The sequence below is a fragment of the Mya arenaria genome, chromosome 14, assembly GCF_026914265.1.
Source record: "Mya arenaria isolate MELC-2E11 chromosome 14, ASM2691426v1".
NCBI lineage: Eukaryota > Metazoa > Mollusca > Bivalvia > Myida > Myidae > Mya > Mya arenaria.
In genome coordinates, this window is record NC_069135.1 from 32,726,877 (window position 1) to 32,754,759 (window position 27,883).

At 35.0% G+C, this 27,883-nt stretch overlaps 1 protein-coding gene across 3 annotated transcripts; it reads left to right on the forward strand.

Moving 5' to 3' along the window:
- The first annotated feature begins 1,014 nt into the window (after positions 1 to 1,014).
- On the forward strand, positions 1,015 to 27,310 carry LOC128217498 (glutamate receptor-interacting protein 2-like). Of its 3 annotated transcripts, none has more exons than XM_052924661.1 (19): positions 1,015 to 1,141; positions 4,006 to 4,062; positions 7,620 to 7,697; positions 8,111 to 8,174; positions 8,950 to 9,095; positions 9,547 to 9,709; positions 11,645 to 11,790; positions 12,566 to 12,713; positions 13,128 to 13,312; positions 14,385 to 14,588; positions 15,198 to 15,390; positions 16,005 to 16,222; positions 16,460 to 16,523; positions 16,831 to 16,976; positions 18,185 to 18,326; positions 18,957 to 19,099; positions 19,901 to 19,932; positions 20,386 to 21,174; positions 22,664 to 27,310. In XM_052924661.1, exons 1-19 carry the CDS (start codon positions 1,093 to 1,095, stop codon positions 22,988 to 22,990), a joined length of 3,294 nt encoding a protein of 1,097 aa, XP_052780621.1. In that variant the 5' UTR covers positions 1,015 to 1,092; the 3' UTR covers positions 22,991 to 27,310. The 3 variants fall into 3 exon arrangements, with proteins under 3 accessions (XP_052780621.1, XP_052780622.1, XP_052780619.1); XM_052924659.1 differs by having other exon boundaries at positions 1,053 to 1,189; XM_052924662.1 differs by lacking the exon at positions 14,385 to 14,588 and having other exon boundaries at positions 1,052 to 1,189.
- The last annotated feature ends 573 nt before the right edge of the window (positions 27,311 to 27,883 follow it).

The following is a 27,883-nucleotide window of genomic DNA, read 5'->3' on the forward strand; positions in this document are numbered from 1 at the left end:
CATTTAAATTCGCACGGAGCATGCACCAAAACCCCATAGCAAATTATCAAGCAGGCCTGCTCTTCAATAAGATGGCCTAACTAAGTTCCGGGTTATGTTGACTGACTATTTAACTTTATTTTTATCATTTTGCCATTTTACAAGGGCACAGTATTACCTTAAATATGGCTGTTATAAAAATGTATGCAAAAACATATTATTATTATATCAATTACATTTCGCAAATAAGACCTTGAGCTTAAAGATAGCAAATCATTTGCATGTGGTAAAACAAATGAAATACTACAACGTGAATACAGGACTGAGGCTTTGCATGATATATTCCCTAACGCAACATCTGCACGGTCGACACTAACTTAGATAAAGCACTTGAGACACTTAAAGCCATAATAGTTATATCAGTTGTCAAAGTGTTTGATTATGTCATTCATTAATAAGAGGTTCTACCTTTAGCCGCTGTATCGCTAATGTCTAATATATTTGGTGTTTGCATTTTAATTTGGGTCAATGACAATTGAGGATTTATCAAATTTACTATACATAAATACTGTAATTCTGACGAATGCACCAAAAAACGCCAAATAAGTAAGTTAGTTAGAGGTCCAATGTTGATGATCTCCATAAAATAGAGTGTGTGGGGGGGGGAGGCTCGGCCATACCTCGGCTAGCCTAATCAAAGGGATCTAAGTTAAACTGTAGGGCAGGGATGGAAAGAAAAAAAAGAAATATTAATAAAGCAACACAATAGAATTATTGGTCCCAGCTGTGAACGAAGGCCTGCAGCAAACGGTCTCCCGCATCCATTCCCAGCCCCCCCTGCCTCGTTTTTATTCAGTTTTTGGAAGGCAACTACTACACACTTGTGTTTAAGCACAGACGCAACTTTCGATGTCCACTCAGCGTAATCACGGACCTCCAATGTAAGGGGACGTTAGTTTGTAGGAGATTTATCAACTATTAGTGTAATGTAATCAAGCATTGCAGATTTTACAATTTAATATAATTTCACAAAAACTTTGTCCTAAAAAATGAAAGGAATTCAGCTTAAATACCACTGAGTTTTAGCAGATTTCAGCAACATTGGGCTGAAACATGCCGCACTGGAGGCCGGGCTGCCTTCGCGGATCTGGTACAGATGGAGGTATGAGCAAGACAATGGTCAATAATGCTGCAGTCACAAGCTTTAGAGGTGCACACCCAAATTAAATACTCGAATACTGTATGAAATAGAACATCTGACTGACCTGGATCTTATTATATTATTTTGGATTTCATTTGAATGGGCCAAGGATTTTCTATGAAACACCACAATAGCTCAGTGGGAAGGCGCTTTATTTCAGGCAGGAGTTTTCCAACTGCTTCGTGACATCATGACCTACATGTACAATCCGTCGTGACAATAACATGGTACAAGTAACTCTCTTGTCTGCACTTTGTGTGTAGTAATCGGAATCTTGAAATGCTCAGTACTGGTTTAACCCATTTAAGGTGTCTCCCATGTATTGATGCACTACATGAAAAAATAAGGGCTAGCATAATTCCCCAAGAGTGACAAGACATTTCCTTGTACTTTTGTATACTGTTGGTGTCACTTTAATTCATGATGATGTTTACATTGCTAGGTCAGTTACCTTCCATGCATTTTTGTTGAAAAAAATCTCTACAATTAGTTTAGTCTAAAATAATAGACGTGTTATACAGGATTCTTCTAATCCCTAACGTCTAAACGGGTTTGTGCAAAAACTGGGGGTGTTTGAAAAATATTAAAATTGAATAAAGTGAAGTATTTTATGGTTGAAATGGATAATAAAGGTTTATATTCATATTTTACCATGCAAGTGCAAAGCTATTTTGCACAAAACAAGCATTTAATGCATCAAAAAACATTATTTACCTTTCCCATTAAACGAAAGTTGACTGACATATATATATATATACAACAATTATGCCAAGCAGAACAACTCGACCCAATCATAATAACTCGGCCACCTCCGACAAGCCTTGAGATAGACCTCGCAAATACAATTGTAACAACTCAACCATGGCCAAAATGTTCCGATTGTTGTAAAATTGTGAACTGCAGCCTTGCATGTGCCCTTCATGTATGTATCGTTATGTTTTGACAGAATGATATGAAGAAAACCTGTCAAACTTATAATAATTTGTTGGATATTTATTGTTTGTGTACGGAACTAATATAAAATAACATTATCTGGTAGTATTTCTTTTTTTATGATATTTTATAGACACAAAATGCTTTAATCCCAATCGGAATAACTACCCACTTTTCGTTCAAAACAATTTGTATGTGAAGGATTTATTATTTGGACTACAATCAGTAAGGATTATTAATTTGATAAATAATTGACCAAATGGAATAAAAATTTTTAATTTGTATTAAATTCACATGTAAACAAATTAATAATTAAATGTTTACTTTTGGTATGGCTAATGCACCAGTCAATTGTAACCCCCCCCCCCCCCCCCCTCCTGGTCCGGGGAATAGCAGGGACTTTGATTTTCAGTCCAGCCAACACTGGGTAAAATATATGCCCTGTGGGGACAAACTGATGGTAAAATCCCTGCCAAATGCCCCCACATCCCAGCGACCCTATGTTAGGCTTATTCCCCACTATATTTTGCGCGAAAACAAAACCAGTGCTGGGCACTGCGGGGCCACCTGGAAGGTTAAAAACAAGGCCCATTTCCCCGGCTATCCCCAGTATACCCCCGGACCTGGGGGGTGTGGCAGTAGTTACAATTGACTAATGCATAACCTCTATACTGTAGCCTCCTTTGTTAGACCTATTAACATTTAGGAGGGACTTCTTAGTTCATCTCCTGCCCCGTTTTATGTAAGGATAGACTCTATTAATGCTTATTTTTCTCATTGCATAAGATGGGACCCTATGTATGAGAAAATCTTAAAAGACCCGATCAAGCCGCTGTAAAATCCACCACTGAAATTAATAACAGATCTCACCAGTGTTGTTTATTTAAAATCCCTTAATATTGTAATAATTTTTTATTATGTTTTTTTTTACTTTTTCTTTTTCCAAACATTAGATATATTTGCCAACCATATCAAATTTTAAAATTAAATAGAATGTTAACAAAGGCAATGATGACTCCTATGAGGACTTAAGTGATTCAAGATGGCGGATATGCTATTTTATTGTTTTTCATGTTATGAAATGTTAGTGGTGTTGATTCTAGCAGTTTTCTCAGCATTATTTTAAGTATAATACCTTCCCAGTAGTTATTTAACTAAATTGTAAAGTTCTGTGAGTCATCTGTTAAAAGAACATCTGTAATAGCAAAAATCAAAGTACCCCAATGGAAATATTGTAGTACAGTAAAACTTTGGTCGTTCAATCAGGCGGTCGTTTAAGAACTGGCGATCGATGGAGGACGAAGTTTAGTCCCAGCCATGATTCCTTTTTCATATAAAATATACTGACGATTGATCGATACCTAAATAAATTGAGCACTTGAACACCATTGGTGGTCCCAAATACTCAAATCATGAGCAAAACCTCTTGAATACCTCGAGGTTATATTTTACACATTTTCCTGTGTTCCAAAATAAACAACGGCCTGGTGTGAAAAATTTTGCAAGTTTTAAAATTGCATTCACAAATGAATGGAAATTTGATAAGGTGTGAAAAACAGATCATTAACGTTTTTGGAAGGGTGGGGGGGTCAGCAAAAAAAAACCTGCCAATTATTATTTATTGGACATCAAACAAATTTACAGCGGCACAACCTAAATTGCTTTACATGTATATACGTTTGGTTAATCTTTTATAGGCCAGACGGACAAAAATACCACACTGTCAATGCAAATGAATTTTTCTGAATTTTAATCTTCATTTTTTGTCAGGATGTTTGGCTGTTAAAACATGTTCTAAATGATAATAACTGAATCAGATTTATAGTGTGGAACTTATGTGTGACTGTCTCTAATTTCAATGTTGTGTAACAAATGCTGAATTCTTATTTCAGAGCCTATCCAGTATCGGCCAGCAAACACAAATGGGTTTCCTGTGTGTGCAGAGGATGGTGAGTGCATATCATGCCTTGTTTAAAACTCACAGTAGATCAATTCAGATATAGTGTATGCGTCATGTGGATATCTGACAATGAGTATCTTGGTACTCGTTTACATGTTGGGCATAGACGGGTAAAAGATTTGGTCCTGGGTATCCCAATTGTCAACTGTCCGCCGGAACCTGTACATATCATGCCAAAGAATGAACACATTTGCTCCCTATTTTAAAGCACAGTGAAGTAAAAATGTTATCTGAAAAAAAATATGTATATAGATATAGTTTGGAAGTGTTTTTTCCAGGTGCAATTTCATGAATGCAGTTTGCAAAACTTCCTTCATCATTATCTAGTTGAACTTGTACAGAATATGCTTCCCTGTGATTGACTTATAATTGGTGCTAACACTAGCATCTAAACATGGCACTAATGAGAGGAAACGACATAATTGGTCTTGTATGTCAAGTATAAAACATGTCTGATGTGTGAAAATGCTTCACCACTTGTGACTAGATAACATGTATATACTATTGGCTTTAAGATAAACATGCAGAAAGATGTTAAGGCTATTAATGGTACATGTTCTGGACATGTAGCTGATAATTATTCAGGGGGGAGAATCGAGCTTAACCTTAGCATTCAAACAAGATGGCGGCGCCCATGTAAAAGGTGAGTTTTTCGGCGATTTAAAATTTTGGAAGCCAGTTTAGACACTGGCATATTGTGAAAAACCTGCTAGAGAAAATTCCACACCCATTGGTACTTGGATCTCCATGAAACATGCTGTAGTTTTGTCAAACATTTGGACATCGGCATCGACTCGAGAGGAAAACGAACTAAAAGGCACGGCTAAGGTTAGGATTCCTCGATAATATTGGCCTGTTTTGACGATTAGCAACACTATTCATGATTGTTGTGTCAAGTTGGTGCACTTTAAATGTGTATTGATCAAAAGTTATCCGTCTAGAAACCCGTAATGACGTATTTGCTTCAAAATTAGTATTTATGCACAATGCTAAGGAGCAGTGCACGCAAATAAGTGGCTAAGGTTAGGTGCCATTTATTGAGAGAGGCGTTCATTACCTACGGTAATTTTGTTTCGTGTTTGTATCTGTTCTTTCTGAGAGATTAAAGGTTTCCGTAACACTGTGCGACATCATCATTATCCAGATGAGGTATTTTGAAACTGCCAAATCTGATTTCGCTGTGTTTTCATATAGATACAGTTGAGAAAAAAACTACAGTGACGCGATGTTGTGGATGAAAATCGTCTATTTTGTAGTTTTTGGTGTACCTGCTTAAATTTGAGGATGCATTAAAACAAGTAATAAAGAAATATTCATATTCATATTTAATCAATCGTTACCAGAAGCGAAACTGATCGCACTTAATTAGTACTTAAATTGTCAACGGTAGATCGGTCTTGTCAAAAATGTTGACAAAATATTGTAATGATGATAAAGGTTTAAAGTAGATGAATGATGTTTCCTGTATACTCGTATTTGAAAATAGTGTCTGGCTCGATCAAACATAGTTTAAACGGTTGCAGGCATAGGACGAATACTTTACAGGTTGTTAAATAGGGCCGGTCTAGAACTGTTATGTTTGTTGTGTCACTAAACCCTAGTTTCTCCTGACATGATAATACTCTATTGTTTAGATCTTCATTTGTGATTTAAGACAATCTTGCTGTACGTAAACGCAAGCATGGCTAACGCTATTTAGCAACCCGAGACAAATTTACCGTACGCACAGCTGTCATTAGGTCTAGAAAATGACACAGCAGGATCCAGATAATAAGATTCTGAACTTGTCTTGGAGGCAGAATCGGTAAATGCCACAAGTCGAAGGAGTGAACTGAATCTCCTTAGACCGAGCCTGGTTTGACAATTTGTACCAGTAAGTTAGCAGGAGTCTTACGATAAGATATTTTTCTAACTTCCTTTGTTTTTTGGGTTTGTTTTTTTTCTAAAAAAAGTGCAACTTTAGGAGAAGAGCTGGATAGACTCGCACACAACGATTTTTGTTTTTAGGAAAACTTGTTTGTTGTTGGTACAAATTGCCAAACCAGGCTCGGTCTAAGAAGATTCAGTTCACTCCCTCGACTTGTGGCATTTACCGATTCTGCCTCCGAGACAAGTTCAGAATCTTATTATCTGGATCCTGCTGTGTCATTTTCTAGACCTAATGACAGCTGTGCGTACGGTAAATTTGTCTCGGGTTGCTAAATAGCGTTAGCCATGTTTGCGTTTACGTACAGCAAGACTGTCTTAAATTACAAATGAAGATCTAAGCAATAGAGTATTATCATGTCAGGAGAAACTAGGGTTTAGTGACACAACAAACATAACAGTTCTAGACCGGCCCTATTTAACAACCTGTAAAGTATTCGTCCTATGCCTGCAACCGTTTAAACTATGTTTGATCGAGCCAGACACTATTTTCAAATACGAGTATACAGGAAACATCATTCATCTACTTTAAACCTTTATCATCATTACACTATTTTGTCAACATTTTTGACAAGACCGATCTACCGTTGACAATTTAAGTACTAATTAAGTGCGATCAGTTTCGCTTCTGGTAACGATTGATTAAATATGAATATGAATATTTCTTTATTACTTGTTTTAATGCATCCTCAAATTTAAACAGGTACACCAAAAACTACAAAATAGACGATTTTCATCCACAACATCGCGTCACTGTAGTTTTTTTCTCAACTGTATCTAGATGAAAACACAGCGAAATCAGATTTGGCAGTTTCAAAATACCTCATCTGGATAATGATGATGTCGCACAGTGTTACGGAAACCTTTAATCTCTCAGAAAGAACAGATACAAACACGAAACAAAATTACCGTAGGTAATGAACGCCTCTCTCAATAAATGGCACCTAACCTTAGCCACTTATTTGCGTGCACTGCTCCTTAGCATTGTGCATAAATACTAATTTTGAAGCAAATACGTCATTACGGGTTTCTAGACGGATAACTTTTGATCAATACACATTTAAAGTGCACCAACTTGACACAACAATCATGAATAGTGTTGCTAATCGTCAAAACAGGCCAATATTATCGAGGAATCCTAACCTTAGCCGTGCCTTTTAGTTCGTTTTCCTCTCGAGTCGATGCCGATGTCCGAATGTTTGACAAAACTACAGCATGTTTCATGGAGATCCAAGTACCAATGGGTGTGGAATTTTCTCTAGCAGGTTTTTCACAATATGCCAGTGTCTAAACTGGCTTCCAAAATTTTAAATCGCCGAAAAACTCACCTTTTACATGGGCGCCGCCATCTTGTTTGAATGCTAAGGTTAAGCTCGATTCTCCCCCCTGATTATTGGCTGATGTTATAATGTTTCCAAGAAGATCTATGAGATAACATAATGATGGTCATAGAGAAAGAAATAATGAGAACTTAGCATTGCTAACTTGCTTTGGTACTGCATCAATATATTGATTAAAGTTTGTGCTCTAATCAACATGGTCTTAAAATACGGAGTTCTTTTTAATATTAGCTCTAATGCCTTGGAAAAGCTCTGTTGACGTTTATTTATCTCCTTTCAGTGCGAGATGACTCAAGGACCACAACTCTGGTTGACCTCCGGAAGCTGGAAGGTTGTGGCCTCGGGCTTATCATCGCAGGTAGGTGTTATGTGTGCAATGTTGGAAATATAATGTATAACAGCTGTAATCAGAATGAGGGACGAGGGTGGGGGTATATTGTCTCAGGTCATGAACGGGTCAGAATTAATTTTTAAATTTCTATTCCATATGGTTTTGAAATAGATTGATTAATATAAAATTATCAGTGGTTTCACATGCAAAAGTTTGTTAAATTAAAGATTATTTCTCAAATTAAAGTGTCTGTGTACGTGTACTTGTAAAATACTCATCTGTCTTACAATTGGAATAAAAATATCTTATTCAAAAGTATTCCTTAAAACAATCTGCGTTAAAATATCTTATTGAAAAGCAGTCCTTAAAAATGTTAACATTTATAGATTATGGATTTCATGGTTATATTAGTTATGACAATGCCTGTATGATGTTTTCAGGTGGCCTGGACAAGCATGTGAGGCCTCACATTTCCAACCTTAGACCTGGTGGTATTGCTCATAGGTAATTATTTTCGGATCAAATTGGTATAAATAAGCGCTCAATGACCCGCAACATAGGCAACCCATTGTTTCTTGTTGATCTACATGTAGCTTACTCTAAAAATGTTACTTAAAGCTTATCTGTTCTTTTGAGAGAAAAATCTTGGCATTTTTATAGCCTTGTATTTGATGGTGACAACACTTAACCTGGTCAATAACTAAAACAAAACGTAAAGATTATCAATTAAAACTTTTAACACAAGCTGCCAGAGACCATGTGCGCACATGTGTAGTAAGGCCCATAACTTGAGTCTTAATAATTGTTGACTTATACCCTTTTTGACTGAAAGAACTAAAGATGAGTGTTTGAATCCTCTTGTAAGGCTGTTGTTTGATAAAATTATTAACCTCATTCTATACGAGGGCTGTCCCACTAAATCGTAGACTGAAAAACATAAACATTTAGACGACATCACATTAGGAAAAAACACTGCATCTTATTAAATCAATGCACAACAAATAAAAAAATCAAGAAAAACAGTATTGTTTAGTTCAGTGTTCATACATTTTTTTCATATAAGTATTACTTACTGGCGCAGTCTAATAAACAGACGTAAGAAAATTCATGTGTTCTGATTAAAGTGTTCTGAGCATATTTAAATAGTTATTTCTAATACCCGGTACTGAAAATATACATTTTTAAGTGAGGACTATCTTAAAAATTGAAAAGTTCAAGCTCAGACTCCGTTGAATATTAAATACAAAGATCATTGTTCTAATGTTCACCCCTATTCTAGGTCGGACTTACTGCAAGTAGGAGATATTCTGCTGTCTGTGAACGGCATCAAGACTAGTGCAATGAAACATGAAGAGATTATTAACCTTCTCAAGAATGCAGAAGAAAATGTCCGGCTCGAGATTGAATATGAACTGCCGGAATTAGGTAAGATAGGCAAGCTACAGAGTTTTTTTCTAGTCTTTACAACAGGGTTCAATTAAAGGTCACTTCCCTCCTGAATGGGATAAAAAATTACAAAAATTTATAATAACATTGCTTATTTTTATTTTAAAGTTCAGCTCACTACTTAAAGAACCCTCATACATGCATCTGGTATTTTATTTGGTTTATTTGTTGCCAATCAAAGTAGACAACTGGATATTCTTTTCGAAAAAATGAGAGATAAAAAAAATCCCTTTTTTTGCATGTGGTTGTGATATATTTTCAGCATTTTACCCTTATATGTTTTAATGTTTGAAGAATAATTAATCCCATTGTTTAAGTGCCAACAGATGCTCTGTTGGATGCAAGTTGTTCCAAAGAGTTCAAGTTGGATTCATGTAGCTTAGAAGATTATAACATACCATTAATACAAATCTGATATTGATGATTTCAGTACCAACAGATGTGTTCTCCGTGGGATGTAAGCAACATACAGTCGTCCTGGACACAGACAGTCATAGTTTCGGTGTCACTTTGCGGGGAGGAAGCTGTCAAAACCGGATCAAGACCCGTCCCCTTACTGTGACCCAGGTCCGACCTGGAGGGGCTGCTGACAGGTAAGGGCCAGACTTCGGCTGAAGAATTTATTTTTTTACATATTTACACATCTATGAATATATATATGTATGTAAGAGTGAACTTCTCCTTTTCCTGTTTTTGAAACATTTCAGATATTTTTAGCTCGACTATTCGAAGAATAAGGAGAGCTATCCTAGTCAGTCAGCGTCGGCGTAACCACTTATGTTAAAGTTTGCGTACCACCTCAAATATTTTCAAAGTCCATTGACATACTGGTTAGCGACCTATTATTTGCCCGTTCCACTTTTTCGCCCACCCAGTTAAAACCGGTCAAAACAAAATACTTTACACAAATCAGTCTGGAGTTTCATTGCTGAATCATTTTTGACAGATATCAGCTGTTTTTTGCGTTCAAATGTAAGTAGTATGTGGAATTCGACACAAATAAACATTGTTTACACTTCTGTCCTTGTAAGTTGCACGCGGGGATGACATCATCACGCGCGCACACATTTGCATGAGGCCCTGTAAGGATTGTTTAATTTTCATTATACCTTGCACTATTAGACGACATTATTCATTTGTCATTATAAAGTATAAAACCGGTGTTAAATTATTCAAATACCATAAATTGCTGTATTTAAAGTTAAATTTTAAAAAGCAAATGGTTAAACCTGAAAACGGTGAAGTAATTTGCCGAAATTTTTCGTCTAAGGGAAGCAAGTCAAATTTGAATTAATCATTTCATTCTTGTACGAACATGCGTTGTCCTTCTTCAGAAGTCTATAAATATGCATACATTGTAAATCATGTTTCAAGAAGGAATCCCAGTAGTTTTTTTTTAAATTTACTGCAAAGAGGAGGCTTACCGAGTAGGTGTTGTATCATTTTAAACATACATAAACAGTATGTAATAGTTAACATTTTATATTTATTGATCAATTGCCGTTTAAAACGGTCGCTAGATTGGTAAAATAAAATAAAAATGTTTGAAGATATAGTTTAGAGAGAAATATATGAAAAACATCATAAAAAAAGCGAATTTATGGGGTGGGCGAATAATTAAAATTAAAAACAAATTACACAGTTTTTGTCGGAAGAGCCAACCTGTCTGAGTGTAAAGTTTTATCTTAATAGCTATCTTGTGTCAAAAGTAACATAGGAAAAACTTCAATTTCCGGACGAAAAGGGGTCGCTAACCAGTATGACTTTGAAACTTTGCACACTTGTTCAGCATCATGCCCCCAACCTGTACACAGGAGGAGGTAACTTTATCAAGCATTTTGAAAAAATTATGCCTCTTTTTCTACTTAGAATTTACGTTAAAGTTTGCGTACCACCTCAAATATTTTCAAAGTCCATTGACATATGGCTTTTAAACTTTGCACACTTGTTTACCATCATGCCCCCAACCTGTACACAGAAGGAGGTCACTGTATCGAGCATTTTGACACAATTATGCCCCTTTTTCGACTTAGAATTTAAATTAAAGTTTGCGTACCTCCTCAAATATTTTTCAATTCAATTTATGTAAATATTTCAGCATATCATGTATTGCATTGAAATCTAATCAAACAGTGATCCATGCATGTTTCGCCAAAACTTTTCAATCCGCACACCCAAAAGCGGCGGAATAGTCGAGCGCGCTGTCTCTGTGACAGCTCTTGTTTACAAATTTACACAATTACTTTTTGGTTTTAACTCCTTTTTTTGGCTAACACCTCTTTTTTATAACTGCACCCACAGGCTTTCTAACGCCACATCGGGAATGTATTATCGTCAGGCCATAATGCACCGAATAAGCACTGGCTAACCTTAAAAAAAGAAATTTAAGAAGTAATTTTCAAAAGGAAGATGTTTATTTATGTTCTGAAACAACATGTAGTATTGTTATGAACAAGTTTCTTGAATCATGTTTCATGAATAATGCTCCTTGTTATATTTATTATTCAGACTGTTCTTGTGCATTGCAGGGAGGGCTCTATGAAGTCAGGGGACCGTATTTTGGCAGTGAATGACTTCAGCATCGTGACATTAAGCCTCACCGAGATGAACATGCTACTGAGTCAATGCTCTGGGGAGACGTCTTTTACTGTGGAGTATGACGTTTCAGTCATAGGTGAGTCAAGAATGAGTTTCTGTTTCTTGCATTATGTCTAATAAAGTTTACAGGTATATGAATAGTGTTCCACCTCTTTCTATTATATGGGTTTGTCCTATACAGGTCTTTGCACAAGAAAAGGGTCAAATCAGCTTATTTATCCATGCCACAGTGGTCGAAATTAACACAAACCCGCACGCCATGCACTGGTAAAATGTCTTCCGGGCTTACTCAAATTCTGAATTTTATATAGCAGGGCTTGTTTAAAAATATGATGCCTAGCAATAGTATAAGAATTTTGGCTTGTTCATCCAAAAGTCTTAATTTCGATGACTGCTATGCTACTACCTTTTTGAATTAAGTATATATGATTTGTTTCGATATTCGTTTTAGTCAGTGAATATATTTACACACAAAACTTTTTGTCTTACTTGCCTTTATAAAGAAATTCTGTTCACATTTTCATCTTTATATGGCGGATGTAATACATAAAAATGCAATGCAAGATATATCGTCGTCATACAAAAGTATGCCGAAATCAAACACAATGTTAAAACATGACAAAATCACACCCAATGTTAAAACAATAAACCAGAAAATTTGTATGATATTTAAATTATAATGTTAATGCATAGTCTTAGAAAACTATTAGAAAATAGTTTGTTTAAACTATAAATGTTGTTTCAACGAATGTTTATTTGAAAGAATGTTTTCCACTATTATTAGAGAAGAGCTGAAAGTTTGAAATATTTGTTGTGAAGTGTTTATAAATGTACAATGTATCTTTTTCCAGACACTGTACAGAAGGCCACTGGCCCGTTATTGATAGAGATAGACAAAACCCCTGGTGCTGCTCTCGGCCTATCTCTGTCCCATGCCCGACATAACGGCAAACAATGTGTCTGCATCGAGAACATTAGACCTATGAGTATAGCAGACAGGTAATTGAGGCACTGAATTATTCCAGTGTGTATGGTTTTCAAACATAATCAAGACTTATATTTGTACTTGACTTAGATGAGCCAAATGTAGCATTATATACCTAATGTCTCTAGGCTGGAAAAATATCTTCTTGTTATAAGGAAATTCCCAGCTTATACCAGTAACCTACTTATGAGTTGACTTAATCAATGAGTTGATGTTATACAGATCCAATATGTGTAATCTTCCAGATGTTTTTTTAGGCCTAGAAAAAACTTTCCAAAAACGGCTTATTGTTTAACATGATTTGAAAAGGCTGAATGACTCTATGGGCCATTATTTCAATGCAATCATTTTTAATCCTTGTTAAAGATTCATATCCATCTCATTTCACCTATTTTATAAATTGAAAATATTTTGTATCTATATTATAGGTGTGGAGCTCTCCACATTGGAGATCACATTCTGTCTATTGATGGTGCCAGTGTGGAGCACATGACGGTTGCCGAGGCTACACAGCTACTCAAATCCTCACCTGGGGACAACATCAAGATGGAGATTCTACCTGTGAGATTAGTGGCCAAGAAGATGTCCACTGACACTGTGTTCTTTAATGCTGGTATGTATTTATGATCAAAAATGCCATTGTAAACGTCCATCCTGATCATCTTTAAGCTGATTTTTAAATATTTTAATACAGTCAAATCTCGCTATGTTTCAGACATTGGGACCTCAGGAATTCCTTCCAGATAAGAAACACTTGATATAACTATAAAACAGAACATGTCTAACTGAACCCAAAATATTTAAAAAAAAGCTTGACATAACTGGAACAACGAGATGACAGAGTTCAACGTAGCGGATTTTGACTGTGTTTTCTTATTGATTCCCATGAATGCAGTCTGATTATTCTTTGAAGAGTTATTAGATGTTGAATTCATTCCCTAGTGATTTCATGTTATCAAATGATTGACCTTCTGTTCCCAGAATGAATAAATTTCATATTCGTTTTACTTGAATTGTATGTACTTCATGCCCTTCTTAAAAGAAATTGCATGGTGGTCGTAGTAGGAAAATTGTGAAGTAATACAGCATGTTCTCGTGTTGCATGTCCTTCTAGTTTCATCTGTCTTGTTCCTGATGTTAACATCTTAAAATCTGGACACCACATGTTTGTTAAGTACAATGTAACTGTATGTGAAAATGTAACACTAGTGAGGTTGTGAAATGCTTTTTATATGTGTACATATACAAGTGATCTACTGTTTGAGTGTTACACTGTCCATGTATGTATATATTGGACATCATTTTGTTTTTGTGTATTGTAAATTTGTGATGGATGCCACATTGATACTTATGATCATGTACTACAAGATACAAGAATCTTCATTTAAAGTCTCACGTCTCAATGAGCTACATTCTAACATGTATTATATACATAACAAAACAAGACATAACAATCAACTTGTGTCTTGGAAATACTGCGAGTGTCAGTCATCCTTAAAGCTCACAACTTTTAAACTCAGCTTCAAATTTAATTGGTTGGCTACATGTACAAGTAGAAATGCAGTTTCACATAGTGTTTCGTAACCTCTCTTATATTGGCCCCTTAATGTTCTGATAAATCTACTAACCATCCGGCATGAATCCACCTCACTGAACTCCCTCACCTCCTGTTGTCACCTTCACAGGTTTCCAGAAGACAACGGGAATTCTCCCGTCTATTTCCTCTCCCATGTTAAACAACCCCTCTCTCTTCAACGGTATCGGTACCTCCCGCAGTTACAGCATGCTGGGATACGCGGGAAGATTGTCAACAGACATGCTAGCCAAGCGGAGAAAAAGCTGGATGAAATCCGACAGGAAAATGGATAAACGACTAGGGGGATCATGTGGTATTTGGTTTTAGTTGACATAGATGTGTTTTACCTATAACCTTGTTGTTTATGTAACAGTGGAAATAGGTCTAATGTCAGGGTGTTGGATTTTCAGTACCAGTTAATTGCTTTAATTTCACAAGGGTTTTTTTTGGCTTTATTTTCGAGTCAATCATATTTTGAATTATGACTTTGCCTTATTATGTATGACAAACCTACCTATGTGTTGAGAGTAATACATCTATGGTTGATATTATCATAGAGTCCCTAATAATAAACACTGTGTTAATACACAGAACACAAAAAGAACCTTTTGAAATTAAAGTATTTTCCAATATCCAAATGTTTCGCTTTTTTAGATCAAAAGTACAAGGGTGATAAAAAAAAGTTGTTGCCATAATATTACTTTTGCCATAAATGTTTCAAACAAGATTCAAATTGAAAAATCCTTTTTCAAGACTCATGTAGCCTTTTAATTTATAGAAATAAATATAGAAAATATAGAAACATATCAGCTTTAAACTGTGTATTCTTCTATGAACACATTTTTTTGTCAATTTAGGCATCTTTAAAACAATGTCTTCACTATGTGGTAGTATTAAATGTCTTTGAATTGAATTATTCCAGCATCAGTTGCGTCAGCATCTACCTCAGTATTTACGGCCAGTAACCAGGTGTGTCGCATGGAGGTGTGTGAAGTGATGCTTTATGGGGAGCCCGCAGGCTTGGGTCTTGGGCTGGAATCCACAGGCCTACCCAATTGTATCCTCCAGGACCCACCCATGGTAACCAGGCTGGAGCCCCACACTGCTGCAGAGAGGTAACTGATATGTACAAAAAAAGTCTACTAAGTCGTTGATGTTTGGGAGAGCTTAAGTTTGTTCAGTCTTTTAATAAAAGACTTCAGACCAACTTGAAAAGACAATGCAAAAGCTTTATTTATTATATGGTCTGGTTTTCGTCATTGTCAGTATTCCATTGATTGACTGAAAAAATAAGAACAGATAAGTGTTTGCCAAAACTACCCCAAAAATGTTGAACTGCCATTGTCCAATGAAAAGTGTTGATCATGTGCTGTTATAAGTAGCTGAAGAAAATCAGTTTGTTCTTTCCTTATTTTCACTTTCAATGAGGGTACAAATTTATGAGGGTACAATTGATTTAAATAGTTTACCATTTCTGTGTCCTTGCATGTTAAGCACTCCTCTTACAGTTCTAGTTAATGTTTTATTTAGTCAATCCTTTCCATCTTGTATGCCATATTTTCCTATTCTAAGATGTGGCGCCATTTGCCTCAAGGAGACAGAAAGCTCACAAGGTATGGCTCAGACTGCTGTGAAGGCATACTGGAGAAGATCAACTAAATACTTATATAATTACACTGACAACTTTCTTGTGATTGGGTTTTATGCCTAATTGTTTTCCTATTTCCAGATGTGGAGTAATACAACAGGGTGACAGAATCCTCACAGTGAATGGTGCAGACTGCTGTGAACATACACTCGAGGATATAAACCAGATATTGATGGAGTGTTGGCAGCACGTGAGACTTGAGGTGGAGTTTGACGTGGCAGATGCAGTTATGGCCAGTAGCGGTGTGTTTGTAGTGAAACTACCCAGAAAACCAGGAGGGATAGGGATAACCCTTAGTGGTATGTTAGTGTGGGTCCAATATTTTTCTTTTGTTGTTTAGAATTAGTCTACAACATTGTTCTAGTGCTTGAGGAACACAAAAGTTACTATATAATATACTATAGAATATCAAATGTTTTACCATTTTTTAAAAAAACTGTTATTTTAATCTTTAAAAAGTTTGATTCTAATGAATTGCTGTTGATGTAATTAGCTGATCTTGCATGAGATAGAGAATGTTTGTTTTGTTATTTCAGCCAAATCAAAGTTAGGAAATCCAATACTCATTACAGAAGTTAAGAAAGGGAGCACTGCGTACAGGTAGCAAACATTGACATTTAAGAATATCAGTACTGTAATTTCAATGAAAAATGTATCTGCATAATAAAAAGGTGTTGCTATGTTGTCTTATAAATTTAAGCAAGTTTGTATATTTTGTACACAACTTGCTAAGAACTTTGTTTCAGTCATTAATGTTGTAAAAGTCATGGTATTTAACTTCTGAACAATCAACCCTATAACTGTAAGATCTTTTTAAACAATAATTATATCTCCGAAATATAACATCTACAGATAATTTAAAGTGTATAATTTGAAGAACTATTCAAAGTACCCTTTACCTTTTAAGATGTGGATCAGTCCAGTCTGGTGACAAACTTGTATCCATCAATGACATCCGGACAGACAACCTTAGCATAGAAGAGGCCGCAGCATTGTTGAAGGGTGATGAAGAAATCATCAAACTCAAGCTAAAACGGGATGACCCTTGCTTTGGTGAGGCTTCAGATACCCAAAGAATACACATATATTTTGAAAGCTTTGTGTGCTTCATGTCTTAAGTTGCGTTTATATAGCCAGATTTACCCTCAGGTGCAAATTGGCCACAGGGGCAGATATGTGCATATAAAGGCTATATTAATAGGTGAATTAATCCTTAAGGGCAAATTTGCCCCTTGGTATTTCATGTCATATAAACACAAAAACTAGTTCACGCCAAGGGTTTCTCGATTTTGGAATGTTTTTTGTACATAATCTGTCATAATTTCAAAGGTATAGGATGTAACTTGTTATAAATGCACAATTATGTACTGTACTCATACTTTGTCCAAAATCCTCAGCAAGATCTTTCTAAGAAATAGGACTGATGTTTTGATACTTTTGGTTCTTTATGTTTGCCTATTTAGTCAACCTTGATGCTCTTACAAATAACAAAATGGAGAGATAACATTATGTTAGATTAAATTCAAAATCATGAAACGGGTACAATTTCAAAGTTCTGACGATCTTAGGTACAAAATCTCTCGTAGAATTCTCGATAAAATTGGTATTTAAATTACAGATACTGATCACTGTCTACAAAACATAACTCTTTGTGTGGAATTAAAAGTAAGATCATTCAGAGTTCCTTGTTCAGATGCTGCAGTAAACCAACTTTTTTCAGAACTGTAAATTGTGTAAAAGTCTTTTGTTTGAGTACACTAAAACTTTGACGGCTTCAATACTGAATGATTGAAGAAAATCTGCTTGAAAGGCACATTAAATACATTCAAAAATTTACTTTGGGTATGGTTTTGCATGTAATTCAGAAAGGTACAGTTAGTTTAAGTGCAAAATTTATTCATTTGCCACAGTCAAGAACACATTACTAAGCGTCTGTCATCTTCTCAATATTAAAAGAAACCTCACAAGTTAAATTGAGTAGACAGTGGTCGGAATTTGCACAAGCCTTACACTGGTAAAATGTTTACAGGACTTGGTCAAATTCTGATTTTATATTGCAGGGCTTGATACAATTTTCAGTAACAAATAGTAATGTAAGAATTCAGCATTGTTCATACAAATGTCTTCATTTTTATGACTGAATTAGTTGTACAGTACTCATACTTAATAACAACTGTTTATTTTAAATGATAGTTTTTTCCCTGGAAACATATTTATTTTTTCTCAAAACTATTTATAATACCCATTATTTCATTGTTTAGGTGACCATGGAGAAGACCTGATATCGTACACAGTGGAGCTAGAGAGGCGAGGGGGACCCTTGGGAGTGACCATTACAGGCACCGATGACCCCTCTGACCCCATTGTGATATCCGCTCTTGTGGATGGGGGGTTAGCAGCTAGGTGAAAAGAGATCTAGCATGAATGAAATAACCCGTTTTGTAAATGGCTAGAAGTTGTGTTATTTTGGTGTTAACTCTTGAGTGTCTTGTTTGTTAATTTGAAGCGTAGTTTCACTGAGTTAACAATATGTGAACTCTTGAACATTGAAGTAACATGTGAACAAATTTCAGAAGTTATCATGAATATATTTTTTTAAAAGGACTGACAGTAGTTTTAAGGCTTAGTTTTCAGAAATTGTCTTAAAAAGCAAACTGTTCTAAGGCCACTTAATTATTTTGCTTTTCGCACCTGCTAAACAAAATTGGAGCTTATGGGCAAAATTGAATCGAACAATCCATTCTTTTAAATGAGTTGAAGAAGGTGACTTATTTTTTTCCTTCATTATTCATCATTTAGAATGATAATTCTGAATAACTATTACTGTCTCAGTATTCTGGGAGTTGAAGGAGACATAAATTTGATAACATGCATTTGCGATTGCTCAAATGCAATGTTAATAAAAAAGAAATGAATTTTCTGGAAAAATACAAAACGTCAATGTAGTGTGGACTAACTGTTTAAACCCTTAATCATGAAGAAAGACTTGATTAGGCAAAGTAACATGCAATAATGAACACATTTTGATTGCAGGACTGGTGCTATCCAGGTTGGTGACCGGGTGCTATCCATAAACGGAGCCCAAACCACAGGGAAGTCCCTCACAGAGGCAACCACTATGCTCGCAGAGGCTGGTGACCTTGTAACGCTCAAAGTCGCCAGAGTTGATAAACCAAGTATGTACATGTTATATTCATAATGTTGAAGAATTAAGTACAATTTTATGCAAGAGTATGCACATGCACATATACCTTCTATTAGTCCGCTATACCCTTAAAGTAGCTTTGGAGCTTAAAATGCTCAAGATCAACTTCAGTGTGTGTATACCACATGATAAATTGCTTCATAAATGTATAAATGTATTCATGATTGTAATAGTTTGCTTTGAATGAAGACTAAAAACAACGATAACTTCACTATTTCTTTACCATTTTAAATGAAACATAGCACAGTCTACGCCGCTTACGGGTCCCACCTTCAGTCTTTTACCAGAGTTTGATTGAGGGTTGAGTTTTTTAAAACATTTCGATGAACCTTTTCACAATACGGCCGTCTGACGGAGCACTGTCAAAACATAATTTTTGAAACAGGTTTGTCAAAGTGTTTGATAAAACTAATCACCTTATCAAGCTCTGGTAATAAAGGGGGGGGGGCTCCTTAAGCGGCATAGACTGCCCTTTGTTTCAATTAAAATGGTGTAGTAAAAGAAAAGTTATCTTTGTTTTAAGTGTTCATTTTAAGTAAATTGTTGCCTTCTGACATAGCATATATGACATAATTTATCACGTGGTATACACACACTAAACTTGCTCTGTCCTTGAAGCTCTGACATGGTTAAGAGCCTTGTTTAAGTACTACAGGATTTTTGTAGAATGTTAAATAAATACATGTTGTTCTGAAAAAGTAAAAACTGAATTCAGATGTGGATATTATGTCTATGAATTTTTCGGTAAATAATATCCTGTGTTTGGTTTTAGGGTCAATGAGCGTGGGCAGTACAAGAACTCTGGTAAGTAAAATGATTTCTCATTCTTGCATCTTACTACTTTGAACACACTTTTTCATATAATTATTTGGTTGTCCAGTTAGCGCAATGGTTAGCGCACTCGCTTCTCACCTAGGCAACCCCCTTTCATTTTTAAGCTTTAAAATGATTCTCATATGTTATGTATTGAGTTTGATTTGTGGTCTCCAAGACGGACAAGTAGATTTTCACCGTGTTTTCTGGTTACCCCACAACACAAACCACACTCTCGCGTAAAATCATGTCAATAAGAGAGATAAATATAATGTTGTAATAACTTGTATTACAATTGTTGTAAAAAAAAATTGTTAAAATAAACAATACATCATATAATGATGAAGAATAGAAGAATGTCCCATTATTAAGGACGAATGGTTTTTAAAAAATTCTCCTTTGAATTGGTTTAGTCTATGGTGTTGACACAATTTATTATCACAGGTTGGACGAAACTTGGCCAGTAAATCCATAACCCCCGTCAAGAGCATAGATAGTGCTCTTGAATCCTGGGATAGCTCGGGAGGTGACGCCCATGCCTGGTCACACAGATCACACCGCCCTGCGAAGAAATCTCAGCCTAGCAGTGCAATGGTTTCAAAATTAAAAGATTCTAGAAAACGTGTACGGCCATATTCTTCTGACTCGACTGACACGGGTGACGACGTCGGTAAAAAGATATCGGACATGCAGATTTCTGATGAAGCCTGGGAGGGAGATCATGATAGTTTAAGCAGGAGTGATTCTAGTCCGGAAGAAAATGACTGGGTGAAGGCGTTTAGGCGCTTTAAAGTGCAAACTGACATGATTGAGTTACCGACGTCAGATAAACAACCAAACACGGGTAGCCTTGATCGGAGGATGGCGAAAAGTGGTGGAAATAAAAAAGAGCGACAAAAAGTGCGTAGAAACTGGTCTCATAGTACGAGTCGTGGTGCTATAAGCCAAAATGAGCTTAGACCCTATGTTTTAGATCGTAGACAAAGACGCTGTGCCAGTTCTTCAAGTGCCAGAGATATAAACAATATGCCTTTACAGGATCAATTAAAAACTGTGATGTCTCCTCAGCCTATACAGCTACACAGGGTAACGCTACTTAAGGAATCAGCAGGGGAAGATTTTGGGTTTGGGGTTTCAGACAGTGTACAGAGCAAGGGTGTCTACATTAGTGCAATTCGACCTGGTTCCGTAGCAGATGTCATGGGACTGAAAGAGTTTGACAGAATTTTACAGGTACTTAAAATTACTTTATTGAATTGCATTTTAGAGCAAATTCAAATATAAATCTCAACAGTTCTTCCTCATTCAAGGCCTATGTTTTAGCCTAAGATTGATGACATTTTTTTGTGTGTTCATGCTGTATGAATACATGAGGGCATGCAAGCTAGTCTATGAAGCACTTCTTCGGAAATTTCCAAGCTATCTCTCTTATATTCATATAGCACAAATGAAATGAATGCAATCAGTCCATATATTTATATTTTGAATAATTATGATTTAAATAAGTGAAGTCTTCTGCAGCTTACTTTTCATTGGCCAAGAAAGTTTATCAACAATATGCAGTTGTATAGGAGAAAAGCTGTTAATTGTAACATGTTACCTCATATTCCATTGGATAAATGATGTTGTGCTTATCCAAATGGGGCACAATACTGATATAAACAATGACTTCATAACTACTTATCGAAGGTTTGTAATTGATTATTAAGGAAATGTTAAATGCACATGAAATTCTTGCTTTCTCAAGAATATGTCTTACAGTAATTATTTCATTTCAAAATTTAGGTATGTTCAGAAATATTGGTTGAAAATGTTTCTTGGTACTGTGAAATCATTAATGTTTGTGGGGCATTAATGTTCGTGGTTTTCGTGGGTTGGGTGATCCACGAATTCAAGATCCCACGAAATATAAACCCTTTATTCACTTTTTCAATTGCCTTGTTACGTACATACTCTAGTATATTATTTACAGAGGCCGCAGTATACAGTGTTAAAACCTGTCTCACTGTATAACTTACGATCATTATTCTGTTAATATATTATAACTGCCTTTAACAAATAATGAACGAAATCAATTAAATGTGTTTTATGCAGCAAATGACAGTTATAAGCACGTGTTTAAACGTGTGCTGTAAATAAAAAACTCCAAGTTTACAAGATGTGCGTGATGAGTGTCTGTACTCGATTTTTTTTATTTAATGAAATAATTAATCGATTACTAGTACATTGAAGGTTTCTAAGCACCGAACGTGACAATATACGCACCTTTTCGGTGTTTTCACAGTTTGCAAAATTCTTAATTGGCATTCAATGGCTTCCCCTATCTGTATTTATGATCAGGGTACATCCTCTTTTATTACCTTTATTTCCAATTAAATCGATAAGTGACATGGGTATATGCACTAATTGGCATGTCGTACCACATTAGCGAGTGTCATAAACCGAGTGACGTAGAAGACGGAAATCACGGGCCAGCACGTGGATATTATGCAGACGATCTAGGACGATCGCATCTTCGATTTTTTTTTTTTTTTCAAAAATGAAAATCCACGAATTCAAGTACCCACGAAATTGTTTTTTTTTCGGCAAACCACGAAATTTCATGCCCACGAACATTAATGATTTCACAGTATTTAAAATTTATTAGAGGTATATTATGTGTACGGTATGCGTTAACAACATGAGATTGATATGATAATTTTTAGCTTTTTTTCTTCTTCAGATTAACAAGAAAAGAATACGAGATTATGACTGCAGTGCGGCCATTCCCCTAATAGCTGATGCAGGAAACTGTTTAGACATTGTCGTGTGTAGAAATCCCTTAACTCAAAACAACCTGGTCTTCAAAGGGCCAAAAAGCAGAAAACCCCTTCCTGAGCCCCCAGAAGACAGGAAGTCAAATGATCGCTTGTCATATGACAGGAAGTCATCTGATTGGATGTCATGTGACTCAGAGAACAAATCAACAGACAGCATTCCTGTGTACATGAATGTGTACAGTCTGGACACACCAATTGCTAGAAGCGAAAAATCGTGTAAAACAGTCTAAAGATTACAGCATTACGTGTAATAGGGATAAATATCTGTAATATTATAATTAATAACTACCGTATATGTATTTTCATCAGTTAAATTCCTATGTGACCATCTTACCAATACAAGCTGTAATTACACAATACTTTTCAAAGCCATCATACATATACATTTAAAATTAAAATCATATGTAAATGATAATCAAATTTTACATCTATGAAACAGTGCATAATTTATTACCACTTTATTCATTGTTTTTTATACATTTACTATATAACTTATATAGATGTTGTAAATTCTGCAAAATTACATTTACATTTCCTACACAACAATATTTATGTGTTCACTATATTGCCATATTCTCATTTCTACAGATCTGAGTAACTTTATTACATTACTTTTTTACATTACAGATATTAATGTTTAGTAGAGTTTTCATATTTAAGGTAAAAATATTAAAGTATAAGTAGAGTTTTTTATACTTCTTTTTTTTTATGACTTCTTCCACAAAGCAATAGGACTATGTCAAACTTTGACTGTTAATATACATGAAGTAGATTGGTCATTTTCAGGAAATATATGCCGCTCATGAAATGCAGCTCAATGTTCACTTGATTAAATATATTGCGATCCAAAAATGATCCTTCTCGTGTTTTTAAAAAGATATGAACATACTTGCATTTTAGATAACAGTGGATTGGTACTTTTAATCCTTTGAAAACAATTGTTAGTTTGTGAAAATAGGGAATAGGTTTAAAAGAAAGAAACATTGCATGTTGATCTGGGGGCTGTTTCAATATTAAATCTGTAAAGATGTCACAAATGGAAATACATCCATTATTTTTATTTCCCATACTTCATGTTTATTTTCAATGTTTAATTCATACAAATATGTAGCAAAATAATGAAACTATGCCGCTATGTGATTTCAATTAATGACTAAAATCAACTGCGATATTTATTGGAACCGCCCCTTACTCACGTACATTTTTGTGCTACTCATACCTTGCCATTGCAGTGTTATCCGACTAAACTATGTACATTCATCTCTTTGTACTTGATTGTAGCTAAAAATATACATTTAGTAGTAAAGGCTATTTCGTTTAAACATATAACCCACCACAGGAAGGCCCTTTCAAAATGGAATGTTACCCTTTAGATGTTTATTTAAACTGAAAAGGTCGAAAAACGAACAGGAACCTCCCCCTACAGAATCTTTTGCCTTTCTGGGGTTTGATTGTATGTTTAAATGGATTAGCCCTAGAGACGTACTTGATTTTAGCTACAAATATAGATCTGGTAGTAAGGGATGATTTTATCCCTCGTAGGACACAGTGCTAGTGTTATTGGTGCTGAAATATATAGTCAAACAGTGCAAAACTGCTGAACCACTCGCGGGGGGAAAAGGAAAACAGTTTGAAGTGTAAACGAAATAGTCGTTTTTTGAACTTGTTTTGCCTTGAACTCCCAAGTGAATGAAATACTCAAAATATTTTTGTTATATTCTATAGTTATTATTAGCATTTAGACAACTGTTGCATTCTGTAACCCCATTATCCCGGTTATTGCTGTACTGGTTACTATGTACATTGTAACAATTTATTTATACCTGTGTTTAAAGTGATTGTTGGTACACCTTACGATACCTGTTAAGTTTTTTCGTGTTTCGTATCTTTTATTTAATTACACATGATTTTGCATTAAGTTGAATACATTTTATAAATGATGCACTTATTGTATAAAAATTATTTCGGGACATTTGAAGAAATGAAACAAAATATTCATACTTTCATCAAACAGCAAAACTTGTTAATTAATACATGGTAAAAATGCGCATAACACACATAGAAGGAAATGAATATATTTCTCAGAAGTTTTTTGTTTTCCTAAAATTAGGATTTCCCCATTCATAAGGACTCCAGCAATCATGCTTACCATTATCAAACTAGTCATTTTACATACAAACAACTAAATCCAACACTTTCAGAGAGAAAAAAAATGTGCCGATGCCTTCACAGACGATCAAGACAATCGTAAATTTTGCTCTTCAAAGGAAGCTAATTTGAATATTAGAAACTTATATTGATGCCATATCCATTAAGATTAGTGTTGATATTTCTGACAATAGGGTCTGTGCCAGTACCAAATAACTTATTTTGCATTTAACATTCTGAATATTATAACTTACTAAACAGTCAAAACATATTTACTCTTTTATATGCAAACTTTTGGTTGCCTTATACAAGTTTCTTTAACTTATTGGACAGGGAAATGTATTTTTTATAGCTATTTGGGCATTTCAGTGAGTGATAAAAGTGGACATTTTTTTTTAATCTCATCAGTTTCATATAGAAAAAAAGTTGAAGTATTGCCATATCCTTAGTGTTGGCAGGGGCATTGTGCAAAACATTCATAACCTCAAAGCCATTCATGAAATTTAAATAAAACTTAGTACACATGATGCCAAAGACAAAACCACTTTATAGCAGGAGCAAACACTCTGGCTTAAATATATATTGAGTTATGTCCCTTGTTTGACTAAAAAAACACAGACGAGCAGTGATGTTTGTTCCCCTGGTTGCTGAGTATATTTACAGTATAAAAATGATTTATGCATAACTGACCTTGGTTTCTGTTTATTTGCCAGTCAGATGCTGATACTTCTGTTATGTAGGTCCCAAAATGTTATTAACAATGCTGGGCCCATCTCAATCAGATATCTTGGCCGTAAACCTTAGGCTTCTAAAGAGTGCTCACTGATACTACTGTTAAGCCAGGGGCAGATCATTTCTACAAAGGTCCTTACAATATTTTTCATTGAAACGCAATTGAAGCCAAAAATGATGCTATGCCTTGAAATTTATGATCTTAATTAAGCCTTACAATCGTCCAGTAAATCGTATGAGTGGGTCAGTAAATATTTTGGACCACATACACAAAATGTTTTCTTGTGTAATTATTGGTGAACAAATTCTTTCAGCATTTAAAATTCTTATCTTTGTTGCAAGCTAATGTTATTTTGATTGTATTTTTAAAGTTATTTGTTTATAAGTACTTTCATTATGGTTGTATAATCTACAATTGCTTATTATTGTTAATGCCTTTTAAAAGCATTTTTCAGTATGAAAATCTGTGTAATTTTGTTTTTTTGAGAACAGAAAGCCTATTTTTCGTTTATATTTAAATCAAACCAGAATATGGCTTATTTACTTTTCTCTGAAATAAAAGGGTACTGTTAATGAGAATTATAGCAATGCCTTTATATACAGCCATTTAAAGGGACTAGACACCAGATGATACAATAGGAAGAAAAAAATAAAATTGTCCAAAACATACATAGAATTGATATCATTGTGTAAAATGCATTGCATGTTACTTTCTGATGTATCACTTCACTTACGACACATGCATCTTTCGCAGTTTTCGAAATTTACTGATTTGTCTACCATGTAAAATCCAGTAAATTTAAAAAAGCTTTGGTTTATTTATCTGTACTCATTAAGTAACTTTAACATGCAAAATATACCAACTTTGTGGCTACCGGGAAGACTGAACATTGCAAGTAAGCATTAAACTGCTGCAAAACAACAGGAGATCCATATTGGTGATGATCAATGGTAACTTTGAAAGTGGTTAACTCGACTGAAAATGACGGCCAGTAGATAAAAACATGTTGACTGATAAGAATGTGAAACAATCATATGACTTGCATGGTGTCAGAAAAAAACAATCTGCACTTTTTTAATCTTGGAAATGATTATGTGTTATTTTTAAACAGGGAAACTCAGCTAAGACAGTGGCATGATTGTTTTAATCATGTAAAATGATTTATCGACGGCCTCATACTAGCTGGCATTGTTGCCTATATTATTTTACATCATGTAAAATGATGTATTATCCGCCTCCTACTTGCTTCCATTGACAATTCTAGGCTTGTTTTGAGGAAATAATGTATTTGTCGATTTTGGGACCATATGGTGTCTAGTCCCTTTAAACTTGAATTGTTGTTTAGAAATCTGTTACTTAAAGTTGTTATTTTATTAGCTATTGCCTTAAATATTTTTCCAAATCGTACCAGACAAGATTGTGTAACAATTATGGTTTGTGCTATCAGTGTTGTATGTATTTTTCAACTTTTTCTATTTAAAGATTTTTACACAGTATACTGATATTTATATGGACACTTCACAAAGTGTGCAGTTTTTATAATATACATGCATGTTACATTGTTTGAAACGAGTCATGTGTAATACTTTTTAAATGTATTATTTCATCAAATACCTTACCAAATTATTATATAAGTTATTGGTAATTACCAATTAAAATGTAAACTACAGTCCTGTTTTGTTGTACTTCTCTTGCCCAAACTTTTAGTTAGAATGACTCTCATAGATTTCAAGTTGCAAATACGTTCAAACGGAGTTGTTTTATTATTAGGATCAAACTCTCCGCACAAGAATAGTTTCTCCTTAGACCATGAAACGTCCGTGGCAGGTTGTACTTGCATTATGTTTCAGGATCAAATGGTCATGGTCACATCCATAAACTCAACAAAAGGTTAAGATCATATCTACAAAAAAGGTTGCTTGCCCAGTAACAAACGTATGGTTTGAAGTAGAATTATGAAATATTGTGCGTAGGTTGCACTTGACCAATAGATGATCATTTGTAGTTTCAGTATCAAGTAATTCAAAAGTAAAGGTCTTTTTCCCCCATTTTTGTGTGTGAGTACTTTGTTGAGGGGAGGCTTGGTTAAGCAAGGGTAGAGCTTTGTTGGCGTAACAGAATAATGTCGAAGTCACTACTGAATAGAAATGATGTTCGTATAAATATGGAAATTGGATTGTATTACTGGCATTATTCTTTGACTCGGAATGTAATCAGTAGAAACTTGACGTCATAACAGGTA